This window comes from Pinus tabuliformis, chromosome 8, assembly GCF_031772625.1.
Source record: "Pinus tabuliformis cultivar Carrire ecotype Pingquan chromosome 8, CPIR1, whole genome shotgun sequence".
Taxonomy (NCBI): Eukaryota; Viridiplantae; Streptophyta; class Pinopsida; order Pinales; family Pinaceae; genus Pinus; species Pinus tabuliformis.
Window position 1 is genome coordinate 1,117,904,377 of NC_142294.1, and position 23,208 is coordinate 1,117,927,584.

General features: G+C 37.1%; 1 protein-coding gene across 1 annotated transcript; it reads left to right on the top strand.

Annotated features, from left to right (window-relative positions):
* Positions 1–2,966: 2,966 nt before the first annotated feature.
* Positions 2,967–3,799, top strand: LOC149239255 (uncharacterized). The gene has a single exon (XM_089367098.1). It carries the CDS (start codon positions 2,981–2,983, stop codon positions 3,629–3,631), a length of 651 nt encoding a protein of 216 aa, XP_089223224.1. The 5' UTR covers positions 2,967–2,980; the 3' UTR covers positions 3,632–3,799.
* Positions 3,800–23,208: the final 19,409 nt, after the last annotated feature.

Below are 23,208 nucleotides of genomic sequence, written 5' to 3' on the forward strand. Positions count from 1 at the left end.
GTTTCCTAGTTGGCTGGGAGGCAAATCCGGTTGGGTCGGTCAGAAGGAGTGTTCAGCTGGAGCTATAAGACAAAGGTATTATCATCAACCGCCGGAACAGGTATTTTTCCATGGACTACTCTTGTCAAGTTGATATCAATGGAATGTTCACCTTAACTTATGTTGTTTATGATAAAATGATAAGATGTTAAATGTTTAAAGCTATGTGAGAATACCAACAAGTTCTTTTAATTTTAACTTTTAAACCAGCGGGAAAATAGATCTGTTAGTGTATAATAGGTTGAGGCTCTCATAATAGGAAAGAGGGCCTTACACATGGTATCAGAGCCAGGTTCAAAATCTGGACCCAAGGCCCTTTAAACCTACAATTTATACTTTCAACAAGTCTCCACTACTCATTTTGGGCATGAATGCGCCGAGAATCAAACACGAGCTAGTAGTAGTGAATACCACTGCCTGTAGCTAGAGCAGCCCATATGAGAAAGCCCATTTTGTATGCATATAATTTAGTACTTAGCTTGTGGTGGAAATCCTACATGTTTTTGAAAACTAACTCCCTTCATTTCACTCACATTGAAAACAATAAGCATAATTTAATAACTCTTCACGCTAAGTATCTTAGCGGTCATAAGATATCCAAGCTTCCCTAAATATCCAACTGAAATTCCAATGGCATTACCATTTTTCCATAGCAGCCGAACGAACAATTTGTCCCATCATTTTCTCTTCTAGCCCTGTCTTATGCAGCTTGAGACATCTTTATCAAAATCAGGTATAAATATCTGTCTCTTGCTTTCGTCATATGGAAGTTCAAAAACTATTTAGCAAAAAGACTTAATCAAAAGAGTTGCATGGCTCAACCTTGCAGGGCCAAGGTCATTCTTTGTCCTCTCCTTTTATCTTTTCTGGGCTTTCTGCTATCGCGCCTCTGGCGGGTTTCCTTCTGCATACATTGCAGATTTGGCGTTCAAATCACGTCAAAGTAGTCGACTATGTTTCCCCATCGCTTTCTGTTTAGTAGCCATGGTTATATGAAGAAAATTTGAACTGAATCCGAGCATCATGGTAGGAATATCTGTGGCAGACTTCACCTTTGTAGTTGCCTAATATAGCAGATACCTTGAATTTCGCCTATATGCAAGTTCAGATTGATACTCGCGGAAACTTCAGTAAGAAAATCTGGACAACTCTTCATTTATTTTAAGAATTTCTCAATTTCTTCAAAGCATCAAAATCAAGATTTAACAGTCGACCTCATGACCGGTGAGTTTGGAGGCAAAATGCTACGAGACAGCCACGGCTGAGCTGTTGTGGACGCGAAACCCTTTTGCTCTGCTCCAGGAAAAGGGCGCAGGGAACCAAAGCCTGTCTGCTGAGAGTATAAACCAAGGTGGGTGGAGACATTTTCCTCATTTACCGGTTTCGATCCTTTGACATCCTCTTTCCCGTTACCAAGGTAAACGTTTTCTCCACGGCCTACGGCAGCGTTGCCGATTCCTTTCTCGTTCAAATGTTTGCTAAAAAGGCTAAAAGCCTGCGAAAAATTCATTTTATTACCCTCAGCAGGGGCGGATGCAGCGGGACTCGTCATTTGCTCAATAGTGAGAGGTTCTTGTTTTGCCTGTGCAGTGACGGGATTTTCATCCGTTTGAGACTCGTTTTTCACAGAGCCCTTCTCGATCCCCAGGAAATCCATCGCTACGAAGAGGGCTATATATTGGTGGATCCCTGGTGGGAGAAGGGGGCGCTGAGCGAGAACCTGCTATGGTAGCGGCAGTTCTAGCTCCACCAAATTCATCATTATTCGAAGGAAGCAACTCTAGTAACCTTATTTAATCCAATGATTTTACGAACACGCCGAGTCGAACAAATGTGTGTTGTGAATTAGTCAATGTTTATCCATAACCAAGCCCGCTAAATGTATTTTCACTATAACTGAAGTTTGATATATCATATATTTTGGATGTCTAAAAAGACAGGCGTTAATCACAATTTCCTTTAGTCAAAACCTCCATAGAACTATAAATAAAGCAACAGATTATCTTTACAATCTGTTTAATAGAAGCAATTTGCTGAAATATTCAATCCACTGAAAACAATGACCCTATCTTTTCTCTTGTTTTTACAGCCATACCACGCATACTCATTGACAGGCCACAAAGCAGGATTCTTTCTTGAAAATTGACGGCCCTCTGGGGTACCAAGAGTTGTATTGAAACTTGCTGTCAGTTTATTTTCAATTCTTTTCGTTATTTGTCAATTTGAAAACCACTGAGCCCCACATTTCCTTGAGAAACTAAAAATGGCCCTCTCAGGTACTCCTGCGTTATGTCACGTCTTCTGAGCCAACATGACTGATTCTGGCAGCAGAACAAAAATTTCCGAACAATGCACTGTATCAGTTACAGACATCTGAGCTAACTATGGACAGAATAGAGATGTTTCACTTGTAGTTGGTTTCAAGACTTAAGCTTCTCTGAGCGTCTATTAGCCATCACGTCAGTTCCTTACAGATCCTAATTATTCCAAGCTATAGCACATTTGCACAATTATCTTTGGGGGCAAACCAGCTGAGAGGCAGGCTCCACCTCTATCATTGTGAGATTTATGCAGGATATAGGGGGTTTGAGAAGTATTTTTGGACAGATTTAGTCCAGCATCCCACACTCGTGTTTCTCATGACTCAGAAGTTAGAACTAGTACTGTACCCTATATATTTAGATTAATGAGGAGACTTAGTCTTACAGATATGGCTTACAATGTTTCCGACATTTTGAGTCAAGACTTTTCTATGTTAAAAACCGATCTGGAAATTATGGCAAGTTGTCTCCAGTGCCCCCACACTTTGAACTTTGATAGAATTCAATGGGTTCTCGTAGCTCACTCTTAATAACGGGAAAAAAATTACTAACCAAGAATTTGTAACCTTGGGTTGACCAAAACCAAAGGGAACTCGGGTTTCCCATTGTCTGGCTGGAGAATGAATGGGGAAGTGGTAAATTTAACATCATGTTTGCCTCCAGGAAATTCTCATCCAGGTCTTGCTATACACTCGTATCCTTCTGATGGAACTGGACGGTCTTACCCAGTCCTGACTTCAGCGTCTGGACCTACATACAATTGCGATCCTTACAGAGGGTCAGTAATTACGTCAGCTCCTGCTATTGCATACCCAAATGCTACACAACCGACATTCCCATATGGAGGATTTTCTTTTGGTTCAAATTTTTCAATGACTTCCACATCTTTCTCAGGAGGGCCAACATTGTATGGAGATTCCTTGGGAACACCATGTTTTTCTGCAGTTCCCTCTCAGCTTGTTACTGCAGGTGCAGTTTCGGCTCCAGGTGCGAGGCCCTATGTGATGGGTCTCACTGATGTTTCTGGCATGGAAGGCCCTCGCAAATGGCCAAGACCAATTCTTGATTTAAATGCAGGTCCTCGAACAGTTGGTTTAGAAGTTAGAGATTCTAAGCAATTTGCTATTGTTGACAGTCGTGTTTCAACAGAGAGTCATACAAGATCATTTAATCAGACAACAGCTTCAACAGTAATGCTGTTGAAGAGAAAAGAACCTGAAGGAGGCTGGGATTCACATTCTGTTGGATACATCCAGTCTCCATGGCAGTAACCTTTTTCTCATTTTTTAAGCCATCCTATGGAGGAGTTTGCCACAACTTCTGATTATCATTGGGTAATTTTCACATGGCTGTGGTTTGTAAGGGATCAGCATTTTCCACATCATTATATCTCACTCAGAGGATATAGATGTGACCACTTGTTGTATGGCACTTGTATGGCGGTTGCTTCATGATCTAAATCATCCTGCTTCTGATCTCTAAAAAAAAAAAAAAGAAAAAAAAAAAAAATAAATAAAATTTGGAAACAAAATTAATGTAGTGTTCTATGGTACTTACATCTCTTGGATTGAATGATGTCTATTTTCCCATATACCAAGTATCACTGGCCATGATCGAAGTAATAGGGCTCAGCAATTACTCAGGAAGCTCACCAACTTCACTCATCTCGCTGGAATGCTGTGAAGCTTTTCCCAAACTTGGCATGACTTGGTGAAATTTAGTCAAACTCGCTAGACTTCTGATACTCGCCAGACATGGTCAAGCTTGCTCAAGAATCAGTCAAAACTGTAGTGATTTTTTTTTCTATTTGTAATTTCGATTCTCTTATCTAGTTTGTGCTTGAGTTTATACTGCTTAAGAGCAATTTAAGAATATGGCTATAATTTCAAAAAAGAGAACAGATAAAATACAAAATGAATATTACCACAATTAAAAGATACACATAAAAGATAAAAAATACCAGCGCTAAAAATATTTTGGTGGCATATGAAGGAGAAAATAGAAACACTGTTGAGCTGTGATACACAATGAAATGGAAATATTATTCTCATGCGATACGCCACAAATATGGAAACTTTGCTTCGGTGTGATACATCATGAAAATAGAAACTTTAATATAATACAAAACACTGAAGATAGTTTATTTCTTGACATTCAATACGCTACGAAGATAGAAAATTTTGTGGTCATGGCAAAAGTAAGTCCAAGTGCGATACTCACAAGAGGCAAGTTTCTTCGGAATACAAAAAACTAAGGAGGGGGCTGGAGTTTATGTTCTAGAATAGAATGCCCTTTAATGTGAATTTGGCCACCAGGAATCAAGACTAGCTAAAGAGGCAGAGCATTGAGATTGGCAGAGTGATGGCAAATTGGAAGATATAGAAGTGAGATTGATTGCATTATTAACCACATCAAAGTTATTCGAGACTAGCATAGATGCATTTTAACTACGAAACTATTAAGGACTGAAGGGGCATCAAAAGACTTGTGGCACAAACTTCAACAGTTTGTGCTCTCACTCAATGTGTAATGAATCCAGGGTAAAGATGAATCTATTCTAATTTATTTAAGGTGTTTAAACATATCATTGTAACCGAAAAGGGAGGGGAGGTCTCTTACACACAACACCTGAATGTTGGCAGAGAGTTCGGATTTAAGATAATCAAGAAAGCTAACTTCAAAAATCCCTTGAAAAGAGATCATATATGGGGTCCTCAGGCTGTTAATGGTAGTCATTATTTTTTTGTATCTAATGTGTATTGAACCAGGGTCAGTTAGTAGGGAGAATCCTATCTTTTGACAAGGTAGATGTGAGTATTATATATTATTTCTTGGGTTGATAGGCTGGTTCTGGACACAGTTCAAGTGTTAGCATGAATCTGGGTATCCAGGAATGCTGATTCCTATTATTCCTTGCAAAGTAATGATTATGGAATCCACAAAGTAGTTCATATTTTCCCATTACTTAGACTTATGGTGTATTGACCCAAGCGTATTAAAATCTACTCTATCCCTTGGGTGGATTGAGAACCATATATCATTTCTTCCTCGAGTGTAACCTGGCCCTTCTATTTAGGGGCGAATTAGTGAGCCTTATAATTTGCTCTCCTCCCCACCTCTAGAGAGTGCCATGGGTCATGAGATAGCTGTGAACACAAAATCATGAACTTGTAAACTGTTAGTAACATGGGAAGAACATGGCTCGTTCTGAGCCCTAAACTTTACTAACTCAAAATCAAAACAAAAATCGTGGCCTAACTCGTTTCCATAATTGGTGAAATGGTTTTTAGTATCTGCTGGTTTATCGGTAATTAAAATTTCATATCATAGTATTTATCATCAGTTGTGATCTCTGTTTTAGAAACAGGTTTCAATTTTGTGGCTTTGTTGGTAATAGGATGGAGATGTAGTCACAATTACTATGATGTTGTTTCCTAATGGCGGAAAAACTATTGTCTGACCAATATCCATTAGTCAGACATGCTCATGAAGATGTATAGTGTGGCAGTAGGTTCTGGTTTAATTGTTATGATCATCAATGAATACAGTGGTCATGGAAAAAAAAAATTGTAAGCCCAGAAACTTGCAGAAAGCATCACTTTAGACAAACTGAATTCAGAAGCTTATTCTTCAATGGACTTTATTTCCCTGCGTGGTCTGTGTCTGTTTATGACTACCTGCATAAATATCAGGCTACTGTATTTTAATCTTTGGTTGATGTCCATCCTCTGCCTCCGGAATGTCAATAATGTGTGTTCTACTTATGGTGTTGTAGGGTGTTGTTCTCTGCAGCCTGCTTGATCTGTATTGATGTATGGTTTTGGACCCTTTACCTGATCTTCGTCATATGCTTCAGAGCCTCTGATGATTTACCTTACACTGATGTCTGTGTAGATCCTTTCCTCTTTCATTTGCTTATCCTTGCAGGTTATTGATTTTGAGCCTTTAACTGAGATCCATCTTTTGCTTTGTAACTTTGTGGAATGTTGCCCTCTGCAATATGCTTATCCTTTGCTGAAGAACTGCCGAGATTTAGAGTGGGAGCACAGTTCTATCCTTTTTCCTTGGCCTGTTATCAAGCTCAGGGGGCCACATTTGTTCCTCTTTATAACCCCTTTTTTTCAACTTTCTGACATGAGGGATATCAGTGATCATTCATATAGATAGTTCATTACCCCCTTTTATGTTGAAGATTAAATCATATTGCAGTAGCGACTGTAGAGTGTGCCTTGTTAATGAAAGGGATTCATACACAAACAATTTTCTAGTTTTCTAGAGCAGGAAGAAACTTAATATGCAAAATAGCACTTGGAAACTTGCACGTGATAGACCATAAAAGCTAAATAAAGAACCTGAGTACAGCCAAAGCTACATACAAATTGGATGGATATGTAGAGATTCATTGCCAAGCATTTTACCCCAGGCAGCATTATTAGCTGATATAGTTAACGGATGGGACTTCATTCTGTTTCTGCTGTCAGGTCTCTGTTGCTAGTAATAGTCCATGACAAAATAAATTGTTTCTTTGGGTCCAATCGTGCTTTCCAGACTCTAGAGTCTCTCGGTTCTTCTTTCTGTAAGGAAACTGGAGCTAAAAGTAGTTCAATTTCTACTGGACTCTGTTAAGTGTTACTATCTATAGGAGCTAGCTCGCATTCTTGCAATTTCGAATATTATTGATTTTTATTGTTTTTGACAAATTCTAGTTCAAACCTCCATCACCATGGGAGCAGTTGTCTTCCAGTTAATTAATCTCATCATTAGACAGTTCTTGCACGGTGACAATATCCTTACAAGATTATATTTATCTTCAAGCTGTTCTCCAAACAACCATCTTCAAGTGATTAACTGTCTTCATGCCATGAAGATGATTTGGTCTTTTGTTGGCTAGACTAAGACGACTACAGTTAGGGGATATCACCTAGGCTTGGACACATCTTCGGATTCGAGGAGTCTGCTGTATATGGTATGTTATATTGACCCAATTGTCTAAGGCCGATCTTCAAAGAAGTTAGGGAGCCTTTCGTAGTTTTTTTTCTTTCCAGCTTCTTTACATTTAAAGGCTCCCATATATAGCATGACTTGTTGACCCAACGCGCTTAGGCTCATCTCCAAAGAAGCTAGGAGTCCTTTGTGATTATCCCAGCGTCATTGCATTTGAATAGTGTTTCCCTCGTACCTTCATGGCTTCAAAAGAGAGAAAGAGGCTTTATATTAAAACAGATCTTCAACATACTTCTACTACAAGTTGGTTCTATGTTGATGTTATGCCTGTGTCAAATACTTTTTTACAAACAGAGTTAGATTCTCCCTTTGAATAATAATAATAATAATAAGTCATGGTCAAGTCAGACACGAAATTTGTTTATGAGACCCCTTGTTTCTGAGACAAGGGATCCGCCTCCTTGCAGTGATTTGACTACTAAAGTCGGTGGAGGTTTACCTTCTCTACTCCCCTCTAGATTTGAATCTATGACCTGTTACAAGGAAATACCTGTTCTTAACCATTAAGCCCACCAAGGCCATTATAAGCTTTATCTTTGTACAAATTTTAATCTTAACATTGCATGCATATGATGATATTTATCTACTTCTCCATGAGAAGTGCTAATTTATGGTTAAATTGTTCATTATCTACCCTTACAATATCTTCTTAGATTAAAACAGAGTTCCTTACTTGTCAACCTGATCTTTGTAAAACATATTGCAGTGGTCGTTGAAGTTTGAAAAATTCACACGATATTAGACGGTAGCAGAAAAAAGGGGTGTAATTTCTATGTGTTTTAATGCTCAATTAGAAAAGGTACAAGTCATGAGAATTTCTTGATTTGAAAGGCTTTGAGGGATTAGATTGAAGTTTAACTGGTCATTTGTAATGTACCACTTTAGCTAGATTGAAACTCACAGAACATTCTATGAAAATTTAAACTTCATTAGCTGTGCATTTTAAGAGAAACATAATGCGTAAGTGCTTATGATTTATACGAAACTTGATTAAATGGGAAATAGACTTATGTTGTGCTTCCTGATGCATCGTTACTGTGGAAGTGGTGATGTGATGGTGCAATGGTTTGCTCAATACAATTAAAATACCTGAAATAGTCACTTTTTATCACAAAGTAGCTTTATGAATCTGACAAAACAATATTGTTATTTTAGTTGCACCATCTAAAATCTAAAACCGCATTTTCATCATGATTTTGACTTATAATAGTAGCAAATTTTTACTAAAATACAGATGAGAACTATCAATTTATAGCTTACTCAGAAATGGGATTGTAACATCCTTTTATCAAGCAATGTGGTTGTTTCCACTGAGTCTATGATTTTATCTGGAAACTTTGATGATTGCATTATGTGTTTGCCTATGGAAGTTTCAAACCTTTGAACCAAGCTTTGCAGTTTTAAGGAAATATGATAAATAGTCAATCAGGTAAATCGATTTTCACTAGAATGCATCAATCTAGCATGGTGAGATTCAATGTAACGGTTGCTTCTAATCCATACATATTAAGCCTAGTCTTGTAACTAAGTATGCTTTGTCATGTTATTTGTTATTAAGACGAAGAAATCTAGAAAGTAATCAAGAAAATAGTTAATAATGAATAGGTACAGGTAACAAGGAAAAACAATAAAACCAGCAAGCAAACAATCCAAAGAAAAATGGTCTGACATGATGTAATCTAAGGTTGAGGAAAAGAGGATGCCAACAATTATTGCATGGTGCATAACAGATGGAGGCCTTACAAAGATGGTCTAGTGGGGTAGAATTTTCTAGTGAAAATATAGATTGAATACTATGGGCTTGTGTAAGGCTTACTTTGACAGTTGTTTTTAATGATCTTAAATTGAATGAGAAGATCAATTCGTAGAGAATTTGGGATTTTAGAATGGAAGCTTATTTAGTCAATAAAAGACTAGTGAAAATATTAGGATACACTTTTAACCTTATTCTAGTGTTGAATAAAAATATCGTGAAAAGTAATGTGTTGCTAGTTTTGGATAAAAAGACCCTCAACTTTCTTCGCAACTTTGTGGTCACTGGCCACTTATGAAAGGAGTAGGCATCTTTAGAAATGCGGTGCCATTTAGAGGAAATACTAATAGCAACAGGGAAAAGGAAATTATTCCGTTCATTTAATTATTTTTCAATTGTCTGGTCATATTGTGAGCTGCAATATATATCACAAGATTGTTTTAGTACTAGTAAACAATGATTAAATATATAATAAATTTGAACCTTTTGACATTTACAGGACATTCCTCTCAATTTACAAAAAAAAATAAAGTATGAAAATCATGTTGGAAACAGTTCTGAAGTTTGGAGTTTTTATTTTATTTTCAAGATTAATTAAATGGGTTTGGAAGATTGGGACTTATCTATTCACTAAGGTTTTAAAGAAATTATATGCATAAAACTTATACTAACACCTCCTAGTGGAATTGATAGTGCACTAATTTGTTTCTTGCTATTATCTTGGTTTTGGTACCACCTTATAGCATATACGGGTTCAAATTCTATTTTCCATGATGGACAGTTGAATCTGTTTCAACTCTAATTGTTATTGAGGGGTTCCACGAGGATGACACATGAGCGTTTATGATGCCCATTTTAACATAGATAGCCACATATGTTAAGGTTCTATTGTGCAGTTCCATGTTGTTATTTATGAACATTATATACATTTGATTGGACACTTGAAAATCAATTGATGGATTTGGTATTGATGATGGAAATGTTGGATGTATAACCAAATGTATGACTTACTTGGTTACAATTTATCTAGTGCATGACTTGTCAAAGTTATTATTGCATCATATAGGCTTATATAGATATGATTTATCTAATCGATGACTTAGTGAAATTATGATTTATCTGATGTAAGATTTAATTCCAGTATGAACAACAAAAATTGACAAGTGGACACTGGGCTTAATAAACATGATGTTTAAGATCATGTATCTATATCTATTTTGTGGTTATATATATGCATGGATGAGAACTAAACTATAGATTGGAAAGAACCATATGATAGCCAAGATCTACTATTCCATTGGGGAAGGTCGAGACAACCAATGAGGAAAGGTACGATGTACATTGTTCTATTGCATTTGGTATCTACTTGATATACACTCTTATGACACGAGTAAAATGCAAATGACAGGTGGCAAGACGACCTGACTGGATTATTCGATGACAAGTCCAACCAGCTCTGTAGTGTGGTCCGTGCTTTGAAGGAGGGGTGGAGGTGTTTCCCACCGTGTATCCTCCGAAACCTGGAATTGTGGGGAGGACAGCTGAACGCTCCCCCTAGACGTGCGATGACGATTGCCAGTTGCCTGCTGGGGAAGTTAGGTCGATGTATTCGACGCTCCCACCATGTCGGTTTTATCAGTGGTTAGTATGGTCGTTGCCACTAATAAAGCAGCAGAGGACGGATAGGGTGGGAATGGAAGTAGGCCAGGGTGGATAGGAAGATATAGATCAGTTGGAGACTCTTGATGGGAAGTAATGTCATTGTCTGACTTATCGAATTTTAATGCTATAACTCTCTCTGGTTTGCTATGCTTTCAAACTCCTTGTATCTTTTCATTCTAACTTCGGGACGAAGTTTTCTGAAGGAGGGGTGTATGTAATGCCCCACTTAAATCTTATCCTACAAATTTTGTTAATATTTACATTATCTGAAAATATTGAGAAATATTGGTCTAATATAAATTTATGATTTCCATTATTCAAATTCCCCACTTACCTTCTCAAATTGAATATTATGTAGGATATGGTCTCCTTCCATTATTTCAAAATATATGTATTCATGTCACATTCCCCAATGTACCCTCACATTTACTTGTGAGAAGACATAGTCCTCTCCATCTTATCATCAATATATATTTATTCATTTCACATTCCCCAATGTACCCTCACATTTACTTGTGAGAAGACATAGTCCTCTCCATCTTATCATCAATATATATTTATTCATTTCACATTCCCCAATGTACCCTCACATTTACTAAGGAGAAGACATGGTCCTCTCCATGTAATTACACTTCACATTCCCAAATGTACTTTTCAGATTTACTTGGGAGAATACATGATCCTTTCCCATTAAATTCTCAATTTTATATTCATGTCACAATTCCAAATGTACTCCTAGCTTACTTGGGAGAAGAGAAGTCAACTAAGGATGGATGAGAAGTTAATGACATTAATGAGAGGTGGTTGAGATGGAGAAAGGAAAGAGGGTATAAAAAGGGAAGGGGGAAGGAAGAAAAGGGGGGGGTTGGAGTCTTGCTTAGGATTGTGGGGGTTGGTTGTGATTGTTTGGCCTTGTTATGATTTTGGGAGACCTTGGAAACCTGTGGAGGTTTCTTGGGTTTGAGTGGAGGAAAGTATCATTATCTAGTTTTGCACATTCTTCTTGAGGACACACTATATCTGGTTGGACTTGGGCACGGAGGGCTAGGGAACCTGTGGAGGTTTCCTGGGCTAGGAATTTGTTTCCTAGTTGGCTGGGAAGCAAATCCGGTTGGGTCGGTCAGAAGGAGTGTTCAGCTGGAGCTATAAGACAAAGGTATCATCATCAACCACCGGAACAGGTATTTTTCCATGGACTACTCTTGTCAAGTTGATATCAATGGAATTCTCACCTTAACTTATGTTGTTTATGATAAAATGATAAGATGTTAAATGTTTAAAGCTATGTGAGAATACCAACAAGTTCTTTTAATTTTAACTTTTAAACCAGCGGGAAAATAGATCTGTTAGTGTATAATAGGTTGAGGCTCTCATAATAGGAAAGAGGGCCTTACAAAAATAAAAATAAAAATAAATAAAAAATAAAAAATAAGAAAAAATAAATAAATAATAATAAATAAAAATAAATAAAATATAAATAAAATAAAATAAAAATAAAAATAAAAGTAAATAAATAAATAAAATAAAAAATAAAAAATTTATAGCACAAATTCCACGATGACCTGTTTGGAGCAGTGAAACCTTAGAATTCAAAGCTCTGATACCAAATGATATAAAACCAGCTCACAAAAAGATAGAAAAGATAGATCAACGCCTTAGAATTCAGCCTCTTCGAGGGGGTAACCTCCTTTACATTATATAAATGAACAATTCTTGGATGATTCAAATGACAAAACCTCCTTTCTATATATAGGAGTCTAAGGAGTCACAATATAACCAAGCCGACCTAACAATAATAATATAAAGGCACAAAAATAACAATAGAGGGATTCTATGGGGCACAGTAATAACAATATGAGGACAATAGGGGCACAACAATATTAATAAGGGATACAACTACAATAGTAATGGGGTAATCACTAGTATTATAGGGACCTAACAGAATCTATGTACCAAATAGTGATGACTTGAAGAGGCTCATCATGAGAGAATTCCATGACATGCCATATTATGGCCATCCGGGTACCAAAAGACTCTCACAACCATTAAAAATATTTATTATTGGCCAAATTTGAAGAAAGAAGTGGCTCATTTTGTTGCTCAATGCATAGAATGTCAGTAAGTGAAAGTTGAGTGCAAACATCCAACAGGTTTATTACAGCCAATTCCCATTTTGAAATGGAAGTGGGAGTGATCTCTGTGGATTTAATTGCAAGCTTACCGAGGACCTTCAGAAAACATGATGCAATTATGGTGGTGATTAACAAGTTGAGCAAGGTGGCTCATTTTCTGGTGGTCAAAACCACCGACTCAGCCAGTGAGGTGGCTCAAATTTTCATAAGGGATATTATGAGCTTGCATGGAGTTCCCAATAAGATCATCTCAAATAGGGATGCTAAGTTCACTTCAAGGTTTTGAAAGGAACGGTTTGCGGGCTTGGGGACATAGTTGGCCTTTAGTACTTCTTATCATCCACAAATGGATGGACAAACAAAAAGGGCGAACCGAATCCTTGAAGAAATGTTGAGGATGTATGTAATGCACCAAAAAAAGAAGTGGGAAAAGTATCTTCCACTTGTAGAATATTCATATAATAATGGCTACCAAGAATCCATAAAATTGGTCCCTTTTGAGGAACTTTATGGAAGGAACTACAATACTCCTATCAGATAGAATGATCAATTAAACAAGGTCCTTATTGCACCTGATATGATGAAAGAGATGGAGCAGGAAGTGCATATTATAAGACATAATTTGAATTTGACATGAGATAGGCAGAAAACCTATGCAGACCAACACAAGGCACATAAATAATTCCAAGTTGGGGAGCATGTTTACTTGATAATTAATCCCAAGAAAAGTTCGTTGAGGATTGGTTCATGTGCCAAGTTGGCACCACGATATTGTGGGCCATTTGAAATCCTTGAAAGTATTGGACCAGTGGCTTATAGGCTAACCTTACCTCCATAAGTTAAATTCCATGATGTTTTACATGCTTCTTTACTTAAAATATATGTGACGGATTCTAATCATGTGATTGATTAGTCTATGCTACAAGTGGAATCATAGGGAGAGTTCCAACCAGAGCCACTATGGATGCTAGACCAAAGGAACCTCATGCTTTGAGATTGAGTAATAGAGCAAGTCAAAGTGAAGTGGAGGCACTATGGGCTAAAAGAAGCCACATGGGAAATTACTGACTTGGTGAGGGAAGCATATCCTTTTTTGTGTGTTGGTTGAAACAAATGTATATATGTTTGTAAATATTGTATAGAGTTGTGCATATAAATATCCATTAAAAAGTATTTGTATTTTATTTTTTTTCCTGTGTTACACATATATGGACGGTGAACATTGAGGATCGTGTTCCCTCAAGGGGAAGGGGTTTGTGATAGTCCCAAATGTATTTTACTTATAAACTCCGTGAAAAACATCTTATGTATTTTGATTTTCAAATTAAAAATGAGGTTAAGTGAGGAACACGGATTCCAGAGACTAGGTGTTTACTTTCTTCAGATGTTTAATTTACTTACTGTAACAGAAATTGGAATATTTTTGGACATCCATTAAAGGATGGTTTTTGTGTTTTTGATATCATTAATTTTCTTAATTTTTGGGCCGCAAAAAGAGTACAAAGAGAGGGGGATTATGCATAGAATTAGGTAGTAGCAGATTGAGGGAGAATTCATAGAGAAGAACCACAATAGACAACAACATACAGGGGAGCACACACATCTAGGAGAGAAAAAAAATCAATTCTTTTGTTTGGATAGCCTAGGGTAGAGGGAAGGAGGAAAATGAAGAGAAATTAAGAACACCTAGGATAATTCTAATTACTAAAGCAAACTACCAGCGAGACATGACAGAGCGTGGGCTGGGCAATGGAAGAATGCATGTACACTAGAAAACAAAGGAAGAACTTATTTATAGTGTAGTGTAACATTGGAAGCACTATTGGTCTGTTCCAAGGATCTTAGAGGAGCTGCTTTTTTTTTCTGGTTGAGCAATAAGGGCACAGGAGGAGCTTCTCCAAGTGAGGGTAAATATCAGGATACCCTAGGAGTTGGAGGGTGGATATGGGTTTTGTCTAGAGTCCCTTTACAACCTGGATAGAGGTTTAGCCCTTGGAGTCCTAGCAGGAAGCTTTGGAGTCTCATTTGCTTGATTAATTCCATTTGGAAATGTATTCTCGAGTCCCCTTAGTGGGTGGAATCAATGTGTGACATGTTCAAGGTGGAGGTAGTAATCCTCTTAATTCCCTGAAGACTTTTTTATTGCTATTTGGTTGGTGGGTGCAGGTAGGAGGACCTCTAGATTCCCTATTTCATCCATCAATTGGTATACAATTCCTTGAGCAAGACATCTCAATCTCTAAAATATGGCTCGAGTATGATAGGTGCAAGTGAAAAATGTCTACAACTATCTACGGTTGGGTGGAGAATCATAGTCGTAGACTCATTTTCCCAAGGATTTACAAGATAAGTGTTTCTAATATATATATCCTGGTAATTAATCAGTGATACATTTCTAGTTTGAAATGGTGTTGTTGTGAAAAATACATGAATGTGTTACTATTATTACACAATTGAATAACATACAGTGCAATGTTTCAAGGCATTGGAATAGCCAACAAGAATCTTGATTTTATTGCAGCAATATTTAGCATGAGAATTTATTCTTATTACAATATGATGATTACAATGAAGATAGGCTACATTGACATGGGTTATGTGCAATGTGATAATGTTGAGGATTTCCTTCTCTATCATTATTATTGACCTATGATTTTATATGAGGGGCTTCTTCATGCCTTCAGTTGGATATGTACCCTAGTGATGGGTCTACACATCCATTTTACCTAGGAATTTGGTCCAAAATCTCTATGTGCTCTATTGTGTAAGGCACAGCTTCATGAGTTGGGAAGACTTAATTTTATATCCCTGCACTTCTTGTAAGATGTGTTTATGTTATATATGCATTGAATTTGAATCTTACAAGGTGATGAGCCATATTCTGTTTGTTGTCATGGTGTTGTGATAATGTGGTAAATCTTGGCTTTGAAGGTTGGACACATCAATGATATTCATCTTGATTGGTACATTTCTAGCGGTTATTTATATATGATTCAACTCTATTAGTGAGTTTCCTAGAAACCTTTTATAATTTGTTGTGTTCTTTCTTGTTATTCAGGAGAGCATTTGTATATGTTTAGATAACCACTGTGTGGTTGTGATATGCACTGAGTTAGAAATCTGGTGTGTGGTGTGAGCATTCGAAGCCTTCAGGTGTCATCAATCCTTTAACAAAGAGCAGTTGATAGCTATGTGTGAAGTCATGCATGGAATTCCCTGTCCCTAAAAAGGGAATGCTTATAGGACCGTGATCTTATCCATTATGTGCCTATCAATAAGGTTGTTATTTGTAATCAGACTCAAGGGAAGCATTGATGGGCTGGAATGTACTGCCAATAGCTAGGGGGTCTCCCTATTGTGAAGTCCCAATTAGACATCATGTTTTTTGGGATAACAGCCCCATCTAGTATGTAGGCCCGATTGTCATCATGTTGGTTTCGCTCCTTGCTTTGAAAATGAAGATATTTTAGAGCGAGGAAAAGGATGAAATTCCTAGACAATGGGAACAAGGTCAACCCAAGATACAAACTACAAATTGAGATACAAGAAAGTAACAGCAACAACAAGAAGAAGAAGTATTCCATGAGATGGATCAATGAGCTAAAATTGTCTCAGACATACATGAACAAGAACATGCCAGAGGTTAATTGAAAAATAGTTCACAATAGGTCACCGGCATGGCATGGAATAAGAAGCATAGATTCAAAATCAAAAACACATGCAATAGCTACAAACTAGTCCATAACATATTGCTTGTATGAAAGCACACATACAAATACAGTGAAAATACCAAACAATCGATACAACCACTATGAGTAAGCATGGGAATCAAAGTTAGGAATGAAGAACTTCTTATTAATGTTGTTGCAAATATAAGTACATGTCCTGCAATATATCAAAGCCCAATAGTGTAACATGGGCTACTCGTACCATTATCCATTGCAAAATCATAGCCTCACCACAACACAACCTACTAGCTACCAAGAGTTGAATGTCTCTAGTTCTTCAAGTGTAGATCAACTATCTACTACTAGTCCAAGCTCAAGTGCTAAAGTCCTTTACAAATGAGGCATGAGGGTATATTTATAGAGGTGAGGAGGGTGACCTTTCACCTTCTCCGTGACCTTTCATCTACCCTCATGAATCTTGACCTTTCTCGCTATTCTCTCATGTCTAATGACTAATACATGCCCAATTGACCTTTGCATAAATATAGGAATTATGATGAGAAATATGTACATATTGATAGAAGATAAATTACAAGGAGAATAAAGAAGGTTGGTGGAAACCCTAATGCTTGTTTCTAATGTTGTTGCAATGATATGGTGACTTGTATAGGTTGATGAACAGAGTGGAAATATTTATTTGTTGTGTTAAATGTCCATTTACCTACTATTCCACCTACCATCAAGGTTGACATGGAGCCTCAGACAGCTAAGTGGAGCTAGTTTGCATGCTTGTTGAAACCCTAGTTGCAAAACCTCTTGTAAGAAACCCTAGTTGTTGAAAAATGAAGCAAGAAATTCTCAATTTGATTTTGACTTGATTAAATTGAGAAAAACCGAAATTCCATATCAGCAGACATCTTGGATGCAATTAACTTGTGTGACATGGCTTGTGTCACCCAGTTTATGTTAAAATCATAAATTTCTATGCATAAATTTAAAAATTCTTTGCATAAACTTGAAAGTTCTATGTAGAAAACTAAATGTACTTTGCAGAAAAATGAATGTACTTTACAGAAAATTGAATGGAGCTTAATGTAATTTGCATGAATTTAAATGTACTTTACAGAAAGCCGAAGGTACTTTGTAGAAAAATAAATGTTCTATGTTGTTGCAATTATTTAGAATGCATATTTCTTCTTCTAAACTTTTCAGATCAGCAATTGTAGATAGAACATAAACTTAAGGATCATATGAAGACAACCAAGCATAAGCATGAGACACTGAGAGTTAGTTCCAATGACTAGGTTAAAACCCACAAGGGGAAAACCCAAATTATTCTTCTTCTATTAGATTTCTTCAATTGTTCAGTAGAGTACATAGAGAGAGAGAGAGAGAGAATGAATAAAGTCACCAATGTCTGATCAACTTGCAGCTGAAGTGCTCTTTCTCTTTGCTTGAATATCTCCTTCTATTGATCAGATCTTTTCCTTCACACTTTCTCTAACTATTCCCTTTTTCTTAATCTTCACTTTCTCTCACACTTCTATTACACACACTCAAAACTAGTTCTCCTTCTTCCCAATGAATATGCTTCTCTCAACTCTAAATTCCTCTTGCTTAAATAGATGAAAAAGGAGGAGTTACAAAATGAATTCATGCCTTGAGCCAATAATAGGCAAATTAAATTCCATGAGTGAGGATTTACTTGAGGAGAAGTGTAACACATCCCAAGAATAGAGATAGAGATACACTTGCCTTGAGGAATTACAATTTGAATTATGGAGAGAGAGAGAGAGAGTTACACTTAGACATGAGAGAATATTTGGTGAGAGTTACAAATGGAGTTGAATGAGGGATTTACAAGTGCATTTGATGAGGAGGAGTTACACTTTTGTCATACATTGAATTAGTGAGGGAGAATTACATTCTCTTAAGTGTGGAGTTACTAGTTTATTCCAAGAGAGAGGTTTGATTTTTCCAAGTAAGAGATTTCTCAATTTAATTTACTTATTCCATGAGAGAATTCGATTTTTATTAATCCATTAAAGGTAAATGACTTTAGACTATTTTATAAATAATAGTATCATAAAAATAATATTATTAAGGATAAATATATTAATTCTTGACTTGTAATATAATGATTGATTTGATTTTAAAGTGGATTCCATATGTCAAGATCATCATTGATCATTTAGACATGACTTTCTATTTTTGGAAATTCACTTCCAAATTGAGATGTGACTTACTATTTTTGGAAAGTCATATTAGAATTGTCAGAAATGAAATTTTATTATAGGTGGTTCAAACAAAACTGAAGTATATTATTTCTTCTAGGAAAAATTCATCCCTGAGCTGCCAAATTTTAACAGTTTACTCAATAAATTTCAGTTGGAGTTGGAGTTCAGTTAAGCATGTGTGATTGCTAATTTGTAGAAATCAAGGTAATTTATCTCAAGTTGTTTTCAGTTAAACTAGTTCCAACTGCTGGAGGAACTAGTGGAAGGTCAGTCATGCAATGGGACTTCAGTCAAACTCAATGATCATCTAGTTAACTAATCAATCAACCCAAAATAGCTAGTGCATGCAGAGAATTTTAGTTCTCGAGTTGTGGTGGAGATTCTAAGGAAGTTTAGCATTAATTGTAGACTATTCTTGAGTACATAGGTGTTGCATGCAGTCGGATGTTCAACCTTGGGAATCACACAATCCATTTTGGAGAAATTCCTAAATAATAGGGGCCTAATTTATCAAGGAATTGTGTAAGGAAATAGGGTCTCAAGAAGAGGCCAAAATTGAATAATTATGGGTCAAAGATTCTCTATGAGAAGAGAGATAGGTTATTCACTTGCATTTTGTGCTCAATTGAGAAAAGAAATTGTAATACATCTTTAGTCATTAGACTAATTCAAGAAGGCATTAGGTTTTTTAGCATATTTCTTTCCCTGGAAAAAATATTGTGTGCGTGTTATTTCTAATTGCATGTCTGATATTTTTTTTCTAAATTGTGAATTGAATTTCATACAGCGATAGAGTAGGTTTGTGTCTTGTTATTTTGATTAAAACTTCATGAGAAGTTGCAAATCTACACCATAATTTATACATGGTATCGAAGCTGGATTCACAATAGAGAAGGAATTTCAAAGTTGTTTCTCAGGAGGTTCAAATTTGCAGTTCAGTGTAGCAATATCTCTACAGATCTGAGAATATGACCTTCAACGAGCTAAGGCTAGAGTATGCCTTGGAAGGAAGATCTGATTTCATCGCATGGAAGGATCGCATGGAGGCGGTATTTGATGAAAATGAATTGATATAATACATCAAGAGATATGTGGCAAAACCACCAGAATCAGATGCCTAGAAACTTGCTCAGTGGAAAAAGATGCAGCCAAGGCAAAGAGAATAATATTGCAGGGATTATGAGACCACATTTTCACCAATATCCATGGGAAATAAACTCCTTATGAAATGTGGAAGGCAATAACATATTTGTTCCAGAATAGTAGTGACCAGAGGAAGTTGTCACTCAAGGATAAACTTTGAAATATCAAGATGTAGAAGAATGACAATATACCGCAGTATCTAAGTAGGTTCAAATAAGTTAGTGATGATCTTGTAGAATCTGTTGTTATTGTTTTAGATGATCACTTTGTAAGGCTAGCCATTTTGGGCCTTCCCAAGAGCTGCCATAGCTACCAAGATTCAGTGAACGGGAGGGAGAAATTACTGAAATGGGAACGCTTTGGTCTGATTTGGTACATGAGGAAATAAGGTGGAATACCATAGATGGGACTTCATCCAAGGGAAAGGATGAAGAAAACTTTGCATTGGTTAGAAAGGGAAATAAAGGAAAAGGAAAGAAATCTCAAACCAAACCAGAATCTAGCCAAGGGGGCAAGAAGAAATATTTGTCCAAAATTAAATGCTTCCATTGTCATGAATTAGGGTACTATGCCATGAAGTGTCCAAACAAAAAGGAAACAAAGAAGACCTCAGGAGGAGCAACATTTGAAGCCTTGGATTCACAGTTTGAGTTTGAATTTACCTTTATCGCATGCATGGCCAACACAATGATGGGGAGCGTGTAGTACTTGGACTTAGGTGCCTCGTTCCACATGAAAGGGTGTAGAGACTTTTTTAGTGACCTCCAAGAGAAAGATATCCAAATGCACATCGAGCTAGGGGATGAAGGAAGATATAGCATGACCAAGATTGGTATAGTCACCTTTCAAAGGGACTCAGGCTCCCCTCTCAGACTCAGGGATTTCATGTTTCCAAGCCTAAAGAAGAATCTCATCTTTTTTGTAGTTTTGGAAAACAATGGTTATGATGTGATATCCAGAAAAGGAAAATCATTCCTGAGACACATAGCCACGGGACATGCGGAGCATATCAGGGTTCGTGTGAAGAACCTGTATAAGCTAGATGTGGAAGACTGTATTCCATTGAACACTAAGGCAGAGAAAGTGCAGGTTCGCGATGTCGGTGAACTTTGCCATAGAATACTTGGCCATTTGCATCATGTAACCTTGAATATTATGCTACAAATAACCACTGGCCTCCCCAAAGTATCACTTGAGAAGTAGGATTTATGCAAAGGATGTACCTTGGGGAAGTACACAAAATCCACATTCAATGATCAGGACAACAAAGCACATGCATTCCTATAAAGGATCCACTATGATTTATGTGGACATTTCTTGACAACCTCCACTTCCAAACACAAATATTTTGTCATTTTTGTACATGAATTCTCACGAAAGTGCTAGATCTTCTTCATGTGGAAGAAATATAAGACATTCTCCAAGTTCGTAGAATTCAAAGCACTAGTTGATAAAGAAACCAACAAGAAGTTGAAGGCTCTCAGGAGTGATAATAGAGGTGAGTACATGTCAAATGAATTCAAGAATTTTTGTACAAAAGAAGGCATTCGACGAGCATTAACATCACCCCACAACCCACAGCAAAATGGGGTGGTTGAGAGAAAGAACCATAGCATTATGGGAGTAGTGAGGGAAATGTTGCATGACCAAGGCCTAACTCTGCATTTGTGGGTTGAAGCATGCAACACAACAATCTATTTGTAGAACTGGATTCCTCATTAGATTCTTGGTATGATTACACCAGAGGATTCTTTCTCAGGGAGAAAGCCAGATGTGTTGCACTTCAGGATTTTTGGAGCCTCTGTTTACTGCCATGTATCCAAAAATTCAAGGAAGAACCTTGAGCCAAAAACATAGATGGGGGTAGTTTTGGGTTACACAAAAACTCTACACAACTACCATGTGTACTTGTCATCCCTCAGAATGATATTTGTGTGAAGGCATGTAAATTTTGATGAGGAGAAAGTGATGTGGTGCTCTCTTGAGAGGGAGCTTCAGATCCCACCAGAAGAGGAGCTTTTATCTCCAAAGGAGGAAGCTCAAGAAGTTGTGGAGCAACCACAAATTGAGGAGTAGAGAGTGGATACATCCACTCAACCAGAACCATCTAGAGAAGGTAGGAAAAGGACTAGGGAAGTTGATAGACTTGTGCAGGATGCGAGGGAGAATGTGGGAGCTCCTTCAAATTTACGCAGGAAGAGAAGGTCACCTGATCGGTACACTATCTACATGGCTCTAATTACTGAGCTTATAGATACTAATCCATCCTCTTTCTAAGAATCAGTAGAGAAACCTGTATGGGTAGATGCAATGGTGGAGGAATATGAATCCTTTGTAAAGAATAGTGTTTGGGAAGTGGTCCCAAATAAATCATTTATGGGTTCAAGATGGATCCTCAAGGTTAAGCATCTAGCAAACGAAAGCATAAAGAAGTATAAGGCAAAATTGGTGGCCAAAGGATTCTCTCAAATTGAGCAAATTAACTATGAGGAGACCTTTTCTCTTGTAGAAAGGTATTCATCGATTAGAGAAATTATTGCTCTAGTTGTGCAAATGGAGTGGAAGCTCCACCATATGGATGTAAAACCAAAATTACTCAATGGTATTATTGAGGAGGAGGTGTACAACGAGCAACCAGAAGGTTTTGAGAAATTTGATTGAGATTCTCATGCGTGTAGACTAAAGCGAGCATTGTATAGTCTCAAACAAGCACCTCGTGCTTCGTACACCCAGATCAATAGCTATCTCACTGGTTTGAGCTTCACCAAAAGTGAAGTGGATGAAACCCTATATCATATCTTGGTAGAAGGTAATTGCTTATTATTGTCTTATATGTTGATGATTTGATTTTAACTAGTGATGAGGAGTTGATTAGATCTTACAAGGAGGACTTTGCAACTGAATTTGAAATGAAGGACATGGGTTTCATGCACAACTTCCTCGGTTTGGAAGTATGGAAAGGCGATGGATAAATATTTGTGTATCAAGGAAAGTATAGAAATGAGATACTAAAAATATTCCACATGGAGATTTGTAAACCCACGGAGACACCTCTAGCGACCAACTAGAGGAAGGAGAATGCCACTTTAGGTGAAGAAGTGGATGCTACCATTTATCGGTAGCTAGTGGCTTCATTAATGTATCTTTTGAACACATGACCATACATGTGCTATGGAGTAAACCAGTGGAGCCAAGCTATGGTTAAGCCAACAAAATTATTTTGGAAGGTAGCTAAGCATATTTTACGGT

Excerpts from the sequence above, each read along its gene's own strand:
- LOC149239255 (XM_089367098.1), top strand. The coding sequence starts at position 2,981 with ATGAATGGGGAAGTGGTAAATTTAACATCATGTTTGCCTCCAGGAAAT.